Genomic DNA, 17,478 nt, shown 5'->3' on the forward strand with positions numbered 1-17,478 from the left:
TCAAGAAAATTTGCACGTGACAAACTATAAAATATTTAAGCTGTACGCAAACTAAAACAGGTTTTGGAAAACATGCATGCAACCCGACAAAGTTAATTGTCAGTCAATTTTATTTGCTGATTTTAGAATCAAGTCTTACTACAACATTGATGCATTTTCAGTATTTATATTTTCCTTTTAAATTTAAAAAGGAAAAGTAGTATCTGTTCTTAAGAGTATTAGGATTAAAATGTTCTCAGCAAATTTGAGGTTTCAACTAGAGGTGAATAACATCCAGGGAAGACAATCCTGACCTCTGCTGCTGTTCCTGGCTAGCTAGAGGCACGATGAATTTTTATCACGCTGATTAAAGGAGACATGGTGGAAGGGGAAGAAGGAGCAGCTACTTGTTTATTTTTGTGAGACAAAAATTTCTCCCAAGGACAGCACCTCAGGTAAAACATGTGCATTTGTATTCTGAACAAATGGCAGCGGTTGGTGCAGACAAGCTTTTAGAAAACCTTTAGCCAAATCTGGTTAGCAAGCAAACTAGCTGACAAGAACATACCTCTAATGAGGGCAGGCCCCTCTGCCAAAATTGCTTTGAATTTGTATGGTTTGAGCTTTCACTTCTCAAACACTTTTGTTCCAAACTGATAAACAGTTTTTCAAAGATTTACACTACAAAAATATTTTCTTCAGCAGAACCGACAGATTCCAGAAGGCCAGAATAATAATTCTGTAACCAAGCTTAGTCTCAACAACATTGTTTTTAAGTTATTCAGCTGTGACAGAAACATTGCATTTTGCTTACTGATGCAGTAACAGAAAGCCACAAACTATTTTTCTTTAAATCAGCAGACCACTTAGTTTAGAGGAAACTAATACAAATTGAATGAAATCAAAAACGTGTAATGGTATTTGTTTCAAAATGTCCAATGACCATTTGGAGAATAATCAGCTGAATACGTATTTCAATTTACTGTGTTCAGCTTTCTTTTCTTCCCATGATTGGACCAGATACCATATGTTGGCAGGTAGGAGACTGATAAATTAGGCTCTCTATTGTAAACTGACATTTTTACCAAAACCCAAACAGAAACTGTATTACATCGTAAAAAGAAAGCCCGAAATACCTGTTTTGCCCATCTCAATGAAAATAATTGAGCAAGTAGTTGTCTATTGATCAATACGCATAATACTGAATCTAAACATGCACATGAAGTAAATTTAACAACCAAATGCTGGCTTCGTTCTTAAAACACTTGAGAGAAGAGATTTTAAATAGCGAATTATAGAATATATAACATGGGATAGACCAACAAACAGGTTTCAGGATAAAAATAGACACTTTGGCATCTAAAAGATCTTTTTCATGCCATGTTGTTTTTATACATTGCTCAAACTATCACTGTTGTTTCCTCATTTCTCTTGAAATGTAAACTTCTTCTAACTAAGATGCTCCTTACAAGAGAAACGTTACTATTCGTGTACCTGCACGATCAATGGGTCTTCCGACATGCCCACAGAACTGCGACATTATTTAGTATATATTTATATACTATAAATAAATTATTAGAAGGGTAAACCAAAATGAACCCCTGTCAGTCTCCAAGAAGACGAGTTCTTCTATTTGCAAGTACTCTAGGATGCTGTAACAGAATCTAGAAGTGAAAAATAATAGTTTTAGAAAAATATACACCATTATCTTTTCCTAAACATTTTACAATCGTCGCCAAACATGTATTTGGAAAAATAAAATCATACATAAATAATTATGGGAAAAAATAGGAAAAAAAATACACTTAAAAACCACATAACAAACTTTAGGCTACTTCTTTGGACAACTGGGAAACTTTTCTTCCCCTCCAATCCCACCTACTGGAAGTCTCTGCAGCGTAGAAATCTGGGAAAACGATATTCCCTGTTCACGGTTCTGATGAACACAGGGTGGCAGGTTAAACTGGACAACTGAAATTAGTATGAGGTTATACACGTACCATGTGTCTAGACAGCTTTACCAAAAGCAGGCACGTCTGGGCTGCTTGCGTAGCAACTCCTGAACCTCTGCAAAAGCTCATATTCAGTAGAATGTGTCATATCTGGCTAGAAAGCTTCATTCACTTTCAGTTTTAGGAGATGATGTGATCAAAGGTCTTGTTACACATGTGGCACAGAAATGAAAAACAAGATCTATGCACAAACAGGTATAGAGCCTGGTCAGATAAAGACTATTTGTTGTGCTTTTACGCAGTTTCTTTCTCTACTTCCTGTACCATAAAAGCACCCAATTAACCTGCATCAGATTGTTGTGGTTTAACCCGGCCGGCAGCTAAGCACCACACAGCCGTTCGCTCACCCTCCCCGCTACCTCTCTGGGATGGGGGAGAGAATTAGAAAGAAATGAAAGCCTGTGGATTGAGACAAAGACAATTTATTAGGAGAGAAAAGAAAGGAAAATAATAATAATGACAGTAGTACTAATAATGATAATCTGTACAAACAAGTGATGCACAATGCAATTGCTCACCACCCGCTGACCAGCCTATCCCCAAGCAGCCGGCCCCCCCACCCCCTATTAATTGTTCAGCATGATCCCATATGGCATGGAATACCCCTTTGGCCAGTTTGGGTCAGCTGTCCTGGGTCTGTCCCCTCCCAGCTCCTGCTGCTCCCCCAGTCTGCCCGCTGGCAGGACAGAGCGAGAAGCCGAAAAGTCCTTGGCCTGGTGTAAGCACTGCTCTGCAACAATTAAAACATCAGTATGATATCAACATTCTTCTCATCCTAAATCCCAAACACAGCACCACACCAGCTACTAAGAGGACAATTAACTCTATCCTAGCCAAAACCATGACACAGATTGTTGTGAGAATTAGCATACTAGCTCCTTATAAGCTAGGATCTTGTATTTTTTTCTGTCAGCTGAAATGCACAAGGTGTACTGAGCTCTAAGATATGCAACTTAATTTTCCTCGAGCTCTCCATATCCTATAAACACGAAAAACAGCTAAGTGATGTTGATCACAGTGGTGATGAAATGATAAATCAGTCAATTCAAGAAATAATTAATCGGCCCAGTACACATTCATATACTTCTGGTACAAATACATCGTTGGAAATAGTTGCAAGTAAATTATTATACAGCTGACCATTGCTAAAGAAGAAACTGAAGTTATTTTAACCAATGTTTTACAGTTATGCATTTCTTCTGAACTATTTGATATTAACCAGTGTCAAGCTTTAAACAACAGATTCCAAACGGTGCTTTTCACAATAAATACAAGGGAATAAATATAAGGGAAAAAGTATTAATTATGTAGTTAGGATTACTTAAATATAAACCCAGGAAATTTTTTGAATTTTTAAAATCACCAGATGATTCAAAAAAGGAGAAGTACTGTCTTGGTCACACAAAGAAAGCGCCTAAAACTGCAGTTAAATACAGAAGCTTAGAGATCACATTGAAAATACTTATTTAACCGATAAGCCTTTTGTTTCTTGGTGTAATTAGACATGGATTTCTGCTGGCATTAAGCACACAGCAATTTGAGCTCCCCTCCTGGCTTTCACACAAATAACCCTAGTGCTAGCCAGACAAACACATTTCCTAAACTAAGCTTTTCTGTGAAATAGGGGATCAGTGCAAACATTAACTGGCACGGAACCCAAATCTAGCCCCAGACTGTGGGAACAGACTGTAGGTATCTGCATAAAAGGTTTTTAGGCATTATTTTGATTCTAGATTACCAAGATCATATGGAACTACAGGAGAAATATGAAGAACAATTAAGTAAAAAGATCAAATATTCCTTTTATAAGTATTCATAAAATTTACTTTTATTGTATATAGGTGAGGAAAGCTTTTCCTGTTGTAATTACGTATTGCATGCAAAGCAATCTTTGCAAAATGATACGTATAACCTGAAAAGATGCTGGTGGACTTGTCCAGTACACAAGTACCACCTTTTGCTGCTCAGAATATTTATTTTAGATTGTGTAATGTAATCAGCCACACATATTCAGCTGTACTAAAACCAAGTTGCTTTCAGCAAACATCCAGAATATGAGAACAAACAAAACACTGGGCAGAATGTCTTTACTCCTCCAAATGCTTTTTTTTTTTCTTCCCTGAAATTTACACTACCACAAAAAACAAATACAAGTCCTCTTATGTCAGAAAGCAACCATACCAGTTAGAAAAGCAGGGAAAGCTCTGTTATACCTAATTATGTTATACTTATTAATTTGTACAAAAAAATAGAGTAAGAAGTAACATCAAGCAAACAGAAAAAGATAACTACTTTCCAGATCTAGATTAAGTATTACTGGCAACCTGTCGACTGTTTTGCCACAAAAGCAGCTATTACTGAATCCTCCTTGTTAGTATCTAGAAGCGGGAAAATAAAAGCAATATTACAACATTAGTGCCTAAAAAATTTTGGGATGAAAACCCCAGAAAGAAGTCTAAGGCCTGTGTTTTGTAAAAGTGATAAACAAAAGTATAATAATGCAAAACCCAATGAAAATACTCATATAGACAGTTCAAGATAGATATTCAGCAACACGTTTGGATAAGACCCTAGTGGAAACAGATCCATAATGCTGAGGAAGTTATTTTATGTAGCAAAGGCTTTGAAATACAGGGTAAGGAAGGAAGGGCTAGAGTTATCTGCGCCTTGGTGGAGAAATCACCATGTAAATTATTTCAGTGGGCCCAGTAAACGTGAAAAAGTCAAATGAGATGGTAAATAACTTTTCTTTTATGGGTTTGTAATCCAAGTTTGCTCTGAAAACAGAGATGTTTCCATAAAAATCTATGAAAACAACAGTTTTTCCTTTGAAGTACCAAGAGCTTCATTGGAGCTGTTTTTGGAGAAATAACAATTAAGCATTTATAAGAATATTTCATGGAAATAAAATCCTTATTTAGGGGTAACACAGAACACATCGGATACTAACAAAAATCCTGAACTAGTAGATTTTTAATTTATTTATTTATTTATTTTAGGAAAGCAGATATGAATCTTCTCTTACAAAATTAAATTATCCAATTAAATTGCAGATATAGGTTTCTCCATGATTAGATGGTGCAGCTAACACTGGAAAAAACAGACATACAGGCCCAGCTGAAGACTTTTAAAACAAGAAGTACACTGGCTGAAGATCTTGTAACACCCTTTTTCATGCCTGCATTCAAGGGAATGATACAGTATAGAGTGCCACGAGGCCAAAAAGCTACTAGACCTTGTGGATGAGAGATCCTGAACTGAAAGAAAAATTCTGTTACTTTCATGCTGCTGCTGGAAAATTGTCCATGTGGGTGTTGTGAGTTAGCTGCATGGTGCAAGCTGCCTGCTGGGGTTACTTGTTTGTTCCCCTCAGTGAGGCCGGGGAGAAAATTAGAAGGGCAAAATTGAGAAAACTTATGGGTTGAGATGAAGAAAGGTTAATAGGTAAAACAAAGCAGCACACATAAGCAAATTAAAACAAGGAATTTGTTCAGTACTTCCCAGCAGCAGGGAAGTTAGCCCTTTGCATCAGGAAAGCAGGGCCACATCACGTGTAACAGCTACTTGGAAAGACAAATACTGTAGCTCCAATCATGTTTCTTCCACCCCCTTTTCTGGGGCTCTCCCCCAGCTCTTGTTGCTGAGCTTACCACCACATGCTGGGGACATCCCTCAGCCAGCTGGGGTCAGCTGTCCTGTCTGTGTCCCCCCCAGCTCCCCGTGCAGCCCCAGCACCTTGCTGGTGGGGCTGCACAAGAACAGAGGAGGCCTCGATGCTGTGCGAGTACTGCTCAGTGGTAGCTGGTGCATCCCTGTGTGATCAGCACTGTTGCAGTCGCAAATCCAAAATGCAGCACCATACCAGCTGCTATGAGGAAAATTAACTCTATTCTAGCCAAAACCAGCCCATTATCTTGGCTCCAAAGACCTCCTTTTTACCACCCTGGCTCCAGTCCTCCTGCCCCTAACTCCCCTAGTTCACTTGTTACACTTGTTGGGTTTGTTCTTTAATGCAGTCAAAATTCTTTATGGTAGCGCCTCCTAGTATAGATCTACACAGTCTCTAGCAGAAGTGAGTGTTATTTTTTCTAGGCAAAGGGGAATCTTTTGGTGTGTTTATGAACAAAGGAAGGTGTGATAAAATTCTACTGCACAGAAATGCAAAGAGGCACCAACAAACCACTCTAAATTTCATAAAGATGGACGGGCAATTAATTTTTCAAGAAAATCCATCTCTGAGTTGCCAGATGGAAATCCTACCCTAAAAGAACCACTGTCTAGACAGAAGAACCCAGAAAAAAGCTTTTTGCATTTTGCTGTCGCACAATTGGCCAAAAAGCCCCAGACGTGTTACTTGAACACAGACTTGCTGCTCAGAAGCACGTTAGTAACTGTATTTGAGACACTGCAAATCTAAATTCTGACATCTCTTATTGAACAAATGGCTCACGCTCCCACCTCCAAACACCAGATTCCTCTCCCAAATAAATCAGTTTATGTAGTATTCAGACTAAAGACTATCTTACTTCATGTCAGTATAGTTATGACAGCTTCTAATTACTCTTTATACCAATTGTCTCAACAAAAGTGAAAAATTAATAGATCAGACTTCAAAAAGCAGATATTAGTATATACATAATTCCTAAAGGAATTTCAAAATGAAGTAAAAATAAATTACATATACATAGGAAAGACTCTTCAAAAAAAGACGGGTGAAATAAGTCTCATGGTACTTAAAAATCCTAATGTCTGGTCTAGCCTAGGCTAGTTTGGACAGATCTGTATTTCTTTTCAGTTTCTTATGGATTTTCAAAGAGAGAAATTTCAATTCTTTTTCAGCCTATCTAATACTCTCAAAAATAGAAGTTTCATTTAGATTATTTAAAATGGTATCTCTATTGTTTCTACCACATAGTGTGTGTGAGCAACAGAATTCCCTCTTGATATAACTTTCCAACTCCAAATTAAGTTTATAAAATAAAAAGGTCTAGCAGATTATTAAACTGTGCTGCTTTGTATGCCATGAATTTTCTCTGCTTTTACTTCATCCAGAGGGAACACTTCTGCAACACAGTATATATACATAAAGAATTTTTGCAATCAACTTTTATGCATCAAGCACAAAGTACAAATCATACTACAGCTCTACTTCCAAGTACAGATATAAAACTGCATATTTATAAATGTTCATTCTTACATAATTGCACATTGTAATGGTGTGTGTGTTTATCTGCATGAAAAGTACAGCTTTCATGGCTTCCACTCATGTCTGAGTTTGCCTGATGCATGCTAATTCTCAGATAGAGGACAAAGACAAAACTCAAAGTAGTATCTTCATCTTTCATCAGGGTTTAAATTAGGCTCAACACTATGGCGTTGGAGTTTCCCGTAATAGTTGAGAAGTTACACACCTTCCAGTTTGCTGTAAGGACAGCATACCAGAGCTGAAGAACAAAGCAGGGTTTGAATTAGCTGCATTTGTTTAACTTTATGCAGAACAAACACTGAGATCACAAGTATTATTCTAACCTTTGGTGGATTTGCTTTATGACGAGACTTCCCAGCACTGAACAGGGTATATTCAGAACACACAGTTATCTCCCAGCCTCTACACCCATCACGTACACATGGCCATAAAAGTCCACTATTAGCCAGTTAAGTGATGAGATTACTGTTGAACACGTTCTAATACTTTCTTTTGAATAGTGATAGTTCAGGTAGCACTGAACAACTTTTTCAGCGTGTCAAAGAGGATGTATTCTTTCAATTGTAACTGTTTAACCAGCTAGTTTCAGCCCTTGAAATCTGCAGTCTCATCATTTGTACTACCTTAACCAAGAACAGACTCTGAAGAAGAGTTCACCTCTTTAGCATTTAACCCAACATATCACACACTTACATCTGGCATTTCTGTAAAGTAGAAAAGGGTCCTGCAGCTGGAAATCAAGGTCTTTAGTAATTGGTTCTGTTCGATTTTCCATGCTCAGCCTGTTCATAATTGTGAAGCCATGCCTTGGAGAAGCTGATCTGAAAATTATCAAGTAGAAATCACATCAAGTCAAGGAAAAAAAAATTACTATTTTTTGTCGTTGCATAGTTCTCCAAAATTATTTTTCTTTTCTCAGAGACACTATAAAAATCTAATTCTGTTGCCAAGGAAAGTACTATTGAGTTTCATAATCTTTCATACAATCCTTTTTAATTTTTTCAAAACCCTATACTCTACTTGAGAAACGACAGAAGCACCACGACAGTCTCACAATAGCTGCAGAGAGCATGCAGCAACTGTGACACTACCATTTGAGGTGCAATGCTTTAGCCATAGCACTAATCATATATGCCTGTCCAGTTTTTGTTTCAAGTTATAAGGCCTACAAAACTTCTGAACAGGCAAGATGTAACTAAGTGCCACTTAATTCCAGATCACTAGCACCACATTTTCCAACCACCATCTACCTGATAGTTTCCTGCTAGTGTAGAAAACAGCAATTAGTAAGATTCAGTCATGGGCAAAGAGTACAGTATTTTATTACTTCTAACGTTCAGCTAACAATTGAGAATGGTATTGAAAATCCTATTTGGGAATTACATAAGTATGTACATCATAATGCTTGTTCATGAGGGTTACACTTCAAGCCAGTTAGATGATTTTTATTAATGTGAGCTGTTAACCCTATCAGCATCCAGACAGGAAACATTACTTTCAAACAATGTTATGGCAATAAAGAAAATGATAGTTGAAATTTTGGTAATGTTGCCATCTCCAGTAATTGCGGGCTGGTGGACATCTCTACAAAATCAAAAGCACAGGGACCTGCATTAGAGGGTAGGAAGCAACATGAAATTAAACACAAGTGGGACCCTTAACAAGAATCCTTGTTTGCAACAATCAGTACTTAAAAAAAAAAGTCCACTTCCACTGGTGTTAACTCAGTGGGAAGTCTGATTTTTGACTCTTCCTCAGAATTTGCAATTTGTGATAAAATCAACTCCAGTGAAAGGGCAGCATTACTTTACATTGTCGTAACAGTAATAAGAAGTGACAAAAACACCAGTAGACTCCAACCTGCAGTCTGTTAGCAATGTTTTTTTCTACATGATTTTATGACATTGTTCAAAGCCACAGGACATAAAGTTAAAATTGATGGGGAGGGCCCTGTATAATGTTGCTCACAGCTCACAACCTGTTCTGTATAGTTGCCTACATGGCAGGAAGGGTAGCTATCTCTGGCTGTAAATGGAAACTTCCTCAACCAACAAGAATAACGATAAAAGATCACAGATACTAGAAGTGCCAGGTTACATGCTGTCACTTCTGGAGTTTTAAATCCAACATACCAGAGAAATACTACCTCTGTTTTGCAGCACGGAACTAGCTACCTCTGCCTACTGCTAGCACAGCCAGGGGCCAGTTCTTTAATTTTGTAGTGGTAATTGTAACAGCATCTTATCTCACCTTTCCATTCTTTTCCGCTTACCTAAGAGAAGCTTAGAAAAGTTATTGATGATTATTTCGACTGCTGGCACAAAAGAGCTCAAAAATATTAAAACTGGCTTTCCTACTTCACACAAAGCTCACAGTCTCTTGGGCCTCCCTGTCCATTTGTCACTTCACTTCACACATGCCTCTTGACCACTGAAAACAATCTTCTGCTTTCTCAGTTCTCCCACTGGATCCTCAAAAGCACGAACATTGAAGGATAAAATTTCTACTTCAGTGTCCCATCCGAGCAGCTAGTGCATGATCTGCTCATCAAGTCTTTTTCTGATTTTAATTTTAGTGACATGGAAATGCTAGGGTACTACCTTGGAAACCCAAACATAGGGCATGCTTTACAACAGAGGTAAATGGTAGAGTAAGTGATCAAATAAAAGCTCTGAAAAGTTACAGCCAGACCTCATGCAAAAAGCGAGCATTGAAAAAACACAGCGTGCTGGATGAAATATACACAAAAAATTAGTAATCAGAGACAAGAAATGTGAACTCCTACATATGGAGCACAATACTTCAGAAATTCTACTATTCTTTTACTTTAAGGAGTATCATTATTTATTTCACTATTTGTTTTTTTGTTTGGACACCTTAAAACTGCAAATGTCGTGTTCTATTTAAGATAGCTGTGCAGATTTCTACGGTTCACCCATATCAAGATTTAGTCTTAACCACATAAATGGTGATGCCTACTTGTGTGTGTTTTCTTCCCTGCATTTGTCTTTGCTAGTGTCAGTTTCTTTTCACCTCTGACTATGACGTGATTCAGAGCATTTTCCTTCATTCAGCCAAGCTCCGTCCCAGCTAGCTTTTCCACATCCACAGATTACTTTCAGATGTTAAAACGTAACACTCTCACCTTGTGTAAACAAACAGCGTTCCCTCCACATCTGTCTTCTCCTGAATAAAAAGACATCAAAAAAAGTTCAAGCGAGGGTTTGCCAAACATAAGCAAGCCCCCTTTTTCTTTTACTAACCCTGACAGTGTTACATCTCTCAGTGAAGCCATGAAACAAGCCCCACAGCTCCATGGGCTGGTGGTGAGCAAGCAGTGTTTGTGGGGGCCAGTTTCGTGAGGAAATGTGGACGGGATAAAGGCTGGATGATGTAAGATTAAACAGTGGGGCTGCTCTGCTGCCAGACCCCAGGAGCAGCCGGGATGTAGCCAGGTAAGGGCACAGCACATGGGTGGCAGCCAGCACCCAGCCTTCAAACCCGCAGCGCTCAACCAAGAGCCAGGTGCTGACCGCCCCTCAAGGAGACCAAGACGACCCCCCGGGCCACCTCCCCGTCAGCAGCACTTTTAATGCACACAGAGCCCGCTGGGGCACCCCAGGGTCCCTCACAAAGCCCTCACACCTCAACATGGCGGACACCCCCTCACCCCCCCCCCCACTATCCCCCCCTCCGCTGCGAGAGGGGCGGGGCCTCCCCACCCCCAGTGGGCGTGGCTCTCTCTCGCCCCGCCCCCTCCTCCCCGGGGCAGGGGGGGAGCGGCCCCCGACGTACCCACTCGTTGGCGCGGTGCCCGAAGGTGTAGAGCGCCACCTGGCTGGCCACGTCCACGATGCTGCTGATGTAGGGGTCGTGCTGCTGCAGCGCCGCCAGGCTGATGTCCAGCCCCTTGCCCAGCAGGGCGGCCCCGGACACCGCCGCCGCCATCTTGCCCCCGACAACAACACAGGGCTCCTCGTAGGCGCAGCCAATCCAGCGCCGAGGGGAGCGAGCGGAGCTCCCCTCGCCCTCCTCCTCCTCCCGCCCACAGCCGCCTCAATCGAGCGCCGAGCGCTTCGATTCGTCACGGGGGGTGCCCCGCTAGCCTGAGGGGGGAACCTTTTAATAAATATACATATACATGTATATATATTTACACACACATACATATGACATGAGCAGAGGAAACATAAACAAGTGTGCCCTGACACGGAGATACGCAAGCTGCAGAGGAACAGATGGACAGGACCACGAGTTTAGTCACCATATTTTCCTGTCAAATGTACACATTTATTATCAGTCTATCGATGCCAACAGTTTACAGCGGGTATATCAGCTTTATGTGGCGTGCAGATACGCTCAATACGTACATTTATACTTAAAGGACTTGCTTAAGAGTCCAGCCTGAACCTGCTGCGACAGCAAATATTTTTTTCACTACATGACCCATGTAGCAGTTTTGGAAGGAGTTACCACCATGTGTACCTGGAAGCAGTAGGGCAACATATTTCCCTCCAGAGATAGGATAGCCTGAAATACTAAAGGCCAATGTAATGGATGCTATTTTGCTTGTTTGCAGTATCCCATATGTGACATGTTTAAAAGGGCACTTTTGCACTCCAGGCCAGATGGAGGTTGTGGGTTAGAGTGAGCTAGCCCTGGCATCTGCTCCAAGAGCAACTGGGTCAGCCCAGATGTAAAAACTTCCAGAGTGTGAAAGTGGGGACAGAAGAGAACTGAGAGGCAGCAAGCTGGGAATACACAGTATGGGAATTCACAGTATGTAATGTAGGGACAGCGAGTCTCTTAAGTGGAGTCAGGAGCGGACATGTTCTCAGAGAGGACAGGGAGAAAATGTTGTTCTCTAGGACCCAGGAGAGAATGCGTAGGTTTTGCTGCAGCCCCAAAGGCTGCTGAAAATTGTCTTCCTAAGAACAAGGACCTACAGCTTGCCCGACAAGTATACAGCAGGAGAAGAAAACTCCTAACATACCCTCTTATAATAAGGTCTCACGCCTAGCTTGCCTTTTCTAAAGCCACCTTGTTTCAGCTGGGCCTCTAATGAAACACAGCTGTGGAGTTTGGAAGTTTTCAGGTGGTTTTGGTATAGATGTGGCAAGAAAAAGGCTCTAACCAGTTCCATTACAAAGCTCCAGCTGGCTTATCCTGTAACAACAAGGAAAATGCATAGGCCTATGGTAGACAAGGGAAACTGTTGTCCTTGGTCTGGAAAGGAACAGGGTAGGATGGCAAAAAGAGAAAAATATGTAAGTGGGAAAGATAATTCACATTGATCAAGTAGTGTACAGATGCACATTTTTTTTTTTAAATTATCATTCTTAAATAGTTTTCAGTTACCAGTTTCCAGGCACTCATAACCACATTCCTCTTCATGTGAGAGAGAGAGCCTGACTGGGTCAAGTGCATCTCCTGTGCCCTTCTCTTGACATATGAAGATTGGAGATGGTTCTGTTTCCTTGAACTCTGTGGAAAAAACAAACAAACAAACAAAAACACCTGTGAGGTTAAATATCTTGAAGTAAGCCTGACAAAAATTTTGGCTGTTTTCAGTATCCAGCTTGTGGCTTTTTTGGTACTGCCTTCCTCCTGGATTACTTTCTGACATAGCTGGGCAGACGGCTCCCCAGCCCTGCGCTTTGAGCCAGCAAACCCGTCAAGCTTCTGATCATGCCTTTGTGTATTTTGTTGCACTGTGTGGTCCTTTCTGCTGGTTCCAACTGTTTTGCTGTGTAAGTGAGCCATAATTGCTCCTTTCATTTTACCTGAAGTAAAGGTAATTAATAAAACCATTAGTTCTGGCATGCGTTATGGTACCACTTGATAGGGGACTTAAAAATTTTCCAGTGAAACAAAATCTTGTTAAATAGAGAAAGACTGTGAATTCTCACCGCATCTAAAGCTAAGGACTTTTTAGCAAAAATGTCACAGGTTGAAAAGGTTGATTCCTTAAGCTGTAGTTATTTGCTTACAGTCAGTAATTCAGTAGTCCATAATAACTATCAAAGTTAGAATGATTTTGCTGTAACTTGTTTATGAAACAAAGTCATTTTCTAGCTTTGAAAATGTCATAATTTCATGAAGTATATAATTAGAGTGTCACATTTTTGTCTCCCACCCACCTGGATAGTACTCTGTTAAAACAAACAAACAAAAAACTTTGATTTTGCCATTGTATAAAAGGGCTTTTGCGTAGGTAATATCCAAACTATTTTTAAGGCAAAATCCACACAGCATGCTGTTCTTAAGGTCTCTTTTAAGGATAAACATAAACATGCTTAGTTCAAACCTTTTTGCAAGGATTCTTCAAATAGACGTTAAGCCTTTGCTTCTCATTCAAGAACCTATGCAATTGTAAGAACTAAGGCTTGCTTCCTACAGCAAATTATTGACATTGAGGGTGTGATTTCATGTGAGTGTGTTTGGTGTCAGTGCTGGGTATACGCCACCCCTGTCCCAGGTCCCAGCCATTCATTCCTGCTATTCTGGCACCTCCGTGTGGTACTGGCCTGAGTGTGTTTGTGGCCACAGCATGAACCGGTCAGACCAGGGAAGTGAACTGATTGAAAAACAAGCCTTCATGTTGCTGCTGTGATCACAGCCTCGACTGACCGCTTTCCTGTCTGTTCACATTCAGGCCTTCCTCTGAGCAGCAATTCTTAAAATAAACAGCAGGACTCACTTGAGAAAATGTAGTGTTGAGCACTTCATTTGCTCCACTTCCTCATCTCCAGCCCCCTTGGAGTTGTTATTGCACAATAGTTGCCTTTTCCTTTTTATTCCTTCCCCAAGGCTGCCATAATTTTTTCTCGCTGTCTGGCAACAACTCTGCTGCCCCCCTGCTGGCAAGAAGGGTGCTGAGGTAGGATTGGTAGGCTCCTCTTCTGCATCAAGAACTACCTGAGGATCTTCCAGTGGATCTTCATCGGGTGCTTTCCAGTGTGCCGTCTTCCTGGGAAGAGCAGGTAGCCCTTGTGGAGCCAGGCTGATCCCGCAGCACTTGCTTACCCGTGCTCCATATACTGCTGGGGACGTGCTTGCAGCTCCGCAGCCCGGTACCCCTCACACCTGGGAACCCAGTGGTTCATGCTGGAGGCTGTCTGCACCTCTTCCCAGGCACAGTAGAAAGGTAGTCTTTTTAGCCCACATTTATTATAGGCTTTCAGAAGGTAGCTCTTGAATACTTCCCTCATGCCCAGAGGCTGAAATTTCTGATTGTATTTTTGGACCACTTTTTAACTCCAATCCTAAATGGTTTAAGCAATTTCAGTCTTTTTGTTAGCAACATATTACTTCCTAAAAGTTCCTTAATGAGCATAGGGTGTGACTACCTAGTTTCATCTGGTGCAGTTATTCAAAAAATCCATCTCTAGATTAAAATTAAATCTGGTTACTTTCATTCAGATTCAAAACAACTCTCCCTCTGCCCCCAAATAAACCCCAGCACATGTAAGCTATTAGCATGCACATCTGTGTTTGTAACATTGCTCCCTGGTGAAGTTTGTGAGACCATCTTGAGATTTCCTGCAAAATGTTAGTCCACAGAAAAATGGGATTGTATTCTTTGGCATTGTTGGTTTTGAAGTTCTGATATTATACATACTGTGCATGAAATAATTACCTATCACTTATTATGATTTTCAGTGGAAGTTTTTTGTTGTTGTTTTTCTTTTTTTTTTTTTCTGTGTCTAAGAACCTGGGTTTTTACCAAAAGCGTGTTTCTTTCTTTGACACATATTTTGCTAAGTTGTTCTGTTACCTTATTGCTGTCCTAATAAACTGATTTGATCCATCAACTTCATTCTTTACACTGCTGATTGACCAGACAAACTACCAAAATACCAATGAGGTTAGGACACACCTGCTATGCCCCATAGGTTAATAACACGTAACAGTATTTATATCTTGCCTAAGAGAATACCTTTCCAACCACATCTTTGTGGTAATCACCGTTTAATTTGGCAGAATCAAACACCTGTAGCTCTAAAAGGGTTATTTTCCAACCAGCTACAGAGAAGATGGCCTCATTTAATTAATTCCTAATATGAAAAGTTCCATTAGGTAATTACATTAAGCCAAGACCTCATTTTTACACCTCACCTGGCATAGTAGCTCTTGCCATATTAAAAAAATGGAGTCAGCAGAAGGATGTGCTTGTGTTGCTGCTGTTAAGAAGGTGGTAGTAAGCCCAAAGGAGCACTGGGGCTGGTCAGCGTGATAGAAGTGGGCAGCAAGTTTGGGAGGAGGGGAATGTGTCCTTAGCACCAAAGCATATTTTTGTGAAAGCGTGCTCTGCATCCAAATAATCTTTTTTTAAGAGTTAACTGTTGAAAAAAGAAGCTCTGAATTCCTACTATGTATTTATAGTAGTATAGCATATATGCTGCTATATGCATGTATATCTAGTAGCAACAGCTGCTATACATGTAGCTGTTGCAGTATTACTTTATGAAGGAAATTTGTGTTATTATATTGTTGGCTGGCAAAAATGTTTATGTATGTTTCATGTTAATTAAGAACATTGGTGCTTATTAAGGATTCCAATAAAGGATTTTCTAGCTTTTTTTAGATGTAGCATGGGTGAATAAAGACAGTCAGTGTTATAACACATCTGTTGTAGCTCTCTAGAAGTCAATACAAATGGTTCTATAATCACAGATCCTTAAAGCTAAAATACTTGAGCAATAAGGTAAGTCTTCTGCTTTAAGTATCCCCCCTAGTTTTCTGTGGATTTGGTAGCTGCTTGCAAAAATTCCCATAGGTAGATGCTTGTGATACTGATGCTACTGAATACCTGCTATTGCAGGTGGTAAGAGATTGTAAAGGTTCCCCAAAATGTATCTTCTGTATTTAAAATTAGGTTTAATACCTATTGTACATGTTTCATAATATGAGATCATCTGATCTATAACAGTGTGATCTTTCTACTTTGTTTACCAGTTTGGGTGATCACTTTTATTTGCTACAAGCTTTATTTGGCTGGCATATGTAAATGAGATGTTTTGAAGTAGACTTGTTTTCAAATTGAAAATTATTTTTTCTATTTTTTCTTTCATTAGGCAAGATCCACAATTACCTCTATGCTTTAAATGCAGCTACTTGCCTCTTAAAGCTAAGAATGTTTTGTTGTGATTTTATTTCTCCATTTTGTGTTGATCTGGAGTTGTGGGTATGGGAAGAAAGGCCTGTGTAGGAAAAGGAATTCACGTTTGTGTAACTGCACCAGACAATAAAACTCAGTAACATTTGAAGCGTTTCACTCGGAAACAATGAATGCAATCTATCCATTTTTTTAGGAGGGATGGATCTGGGCAAAGGCAGCTTCCAGCAGGCATCCAATAGAAGATATAAGCACTTTGAATGAGATTTTTGAAGTGGAAACTAAAGGTATTAGCGCCACAAAACTCCAGTGGGTATCTGAGTCTAGGCTTATTACACTTCTGTGAATTTGTTTCCCCTGGTGAATTCTGAGAGCTCTGAAGGTGTTTGGCAGTCCTTCTTCTACAATCTGATTTTGTCATTTTCTAGTGACGCTGTGCTATGTCTTCTGTCAGATTAAATTTAGAGGCATATTACCTTGCTTGGCAGAAATGTGAACTACAGAATTTCTCAACAAACTCCTTCCATAGGAGTAGCGAGACAGGGTTTATTTCTTCCTCTTATTTTTCCTGCTGGTTTGTGCAAATTTGTCAATTTTATTATCATCCCAAATTAATCCTGCACTGTTCAGTTGAATTTGCTTGGTGATGTATACAGGAATTGCTGTGTCATTTAAACTGTAGTAAACCTAACAAGCCCAAAAGAGATTGAGGACACCTTTGTTAGACTTCTCTAGGGTGAGCAGTCCTAACTCTCAGCCTTGCATCACAAGGGAGATTGTCCCTTGACCACCTCTGTGGCCCTCCATATGGCTCTCTCCAATATGTCCATGTCTCTCCTGTATTGAGGAGCCCAGCAGCAGACACAGAACTCCGAGAGTGGCCTTAGCAATGCTGAGTGGAGAAGGATCACCTCCCTGACCTGCTGGCAATGTCCTGCCTAATGCAGCCCAGGTTACCGCTGCTGGCTCATGTCCAGGTGGTGCCCACCAGGACCCCCAGGCCCTTTTCTGCCAAGCTGCTTTCCAGCTGGGTGGCCCCCAGCATGTCCTGGTGTCTGGGGCTGTTCCTCCCCAGGGGCAGGGCTCTGCACTTCCGCTCGTGGGACTCGATGAGCTTCTGTCAGCCCATTTCTCCTGCCTGTTGAGGTCCTTCTGGGTGGCAA

At 40.4% G+C, this 17,478-nt stretch overlaps 2 protein-coding genes across 29 annotated transcripts in view; one reads left to right on the forward strand and one right to left on the reverse strand.

Annotated features, from left to right (window-relative positions):
* The window catches only part of DCP1B (decapping mRNA 1B), a 44,531-nt gene extending 33,320 nt beyond the window's left edge, over positions 1-11,211 (reverse strand). Inside the window, exons 1-3 of one of the 2 annotated variants that reach the window (XM_080576093.1) lie at positions 10,461-10,895; positions 10,343-10,383; positions 7,891-8,018 (exon numbers count right to left, since the gene is read on the reverse strand). In XM_080576093.1, coding sequence (XP_080432219.1) covers positions 7,891-8,018; positions 10,343-10,383; positions 10,461-10,514 — 223 coding nt within the window. In that variant the 5' untranslated portion in view covers positions 10,515-10,895. Of the gene's footprint in view, positions 1-7,890; positions 8,019-10,342; positions 10,384-10,460; positions 10,896-10,992 lie in introns of those variants that run through there. The other variant, XM_080576092.1, reaches the window with a different exon arrangement.
* The window catches only part of CACNA1C (calcium voltage-gated channel subunit alpha1 C), a 494,498-nt gene that overhangs the window by 11,961 nt on the left and 465,059 nt on the right, over positions 1-17,478 (forward strand). The window lies entirely within an intron of this gene.

The sequence above is a fragment of the Anser brachyrhynchus genome, assembly GCF_964034855.1.
Source record: "Anser brachyrhynchus genome assembly, chromosome: 1".
Classification (NCBI taxonomy): domain Eukaryota; kingdom Metazoa; phylum Chordata; class Aves; order Anseriformes; family Anatidae; genus Anser; species Anser brachyrhynchus.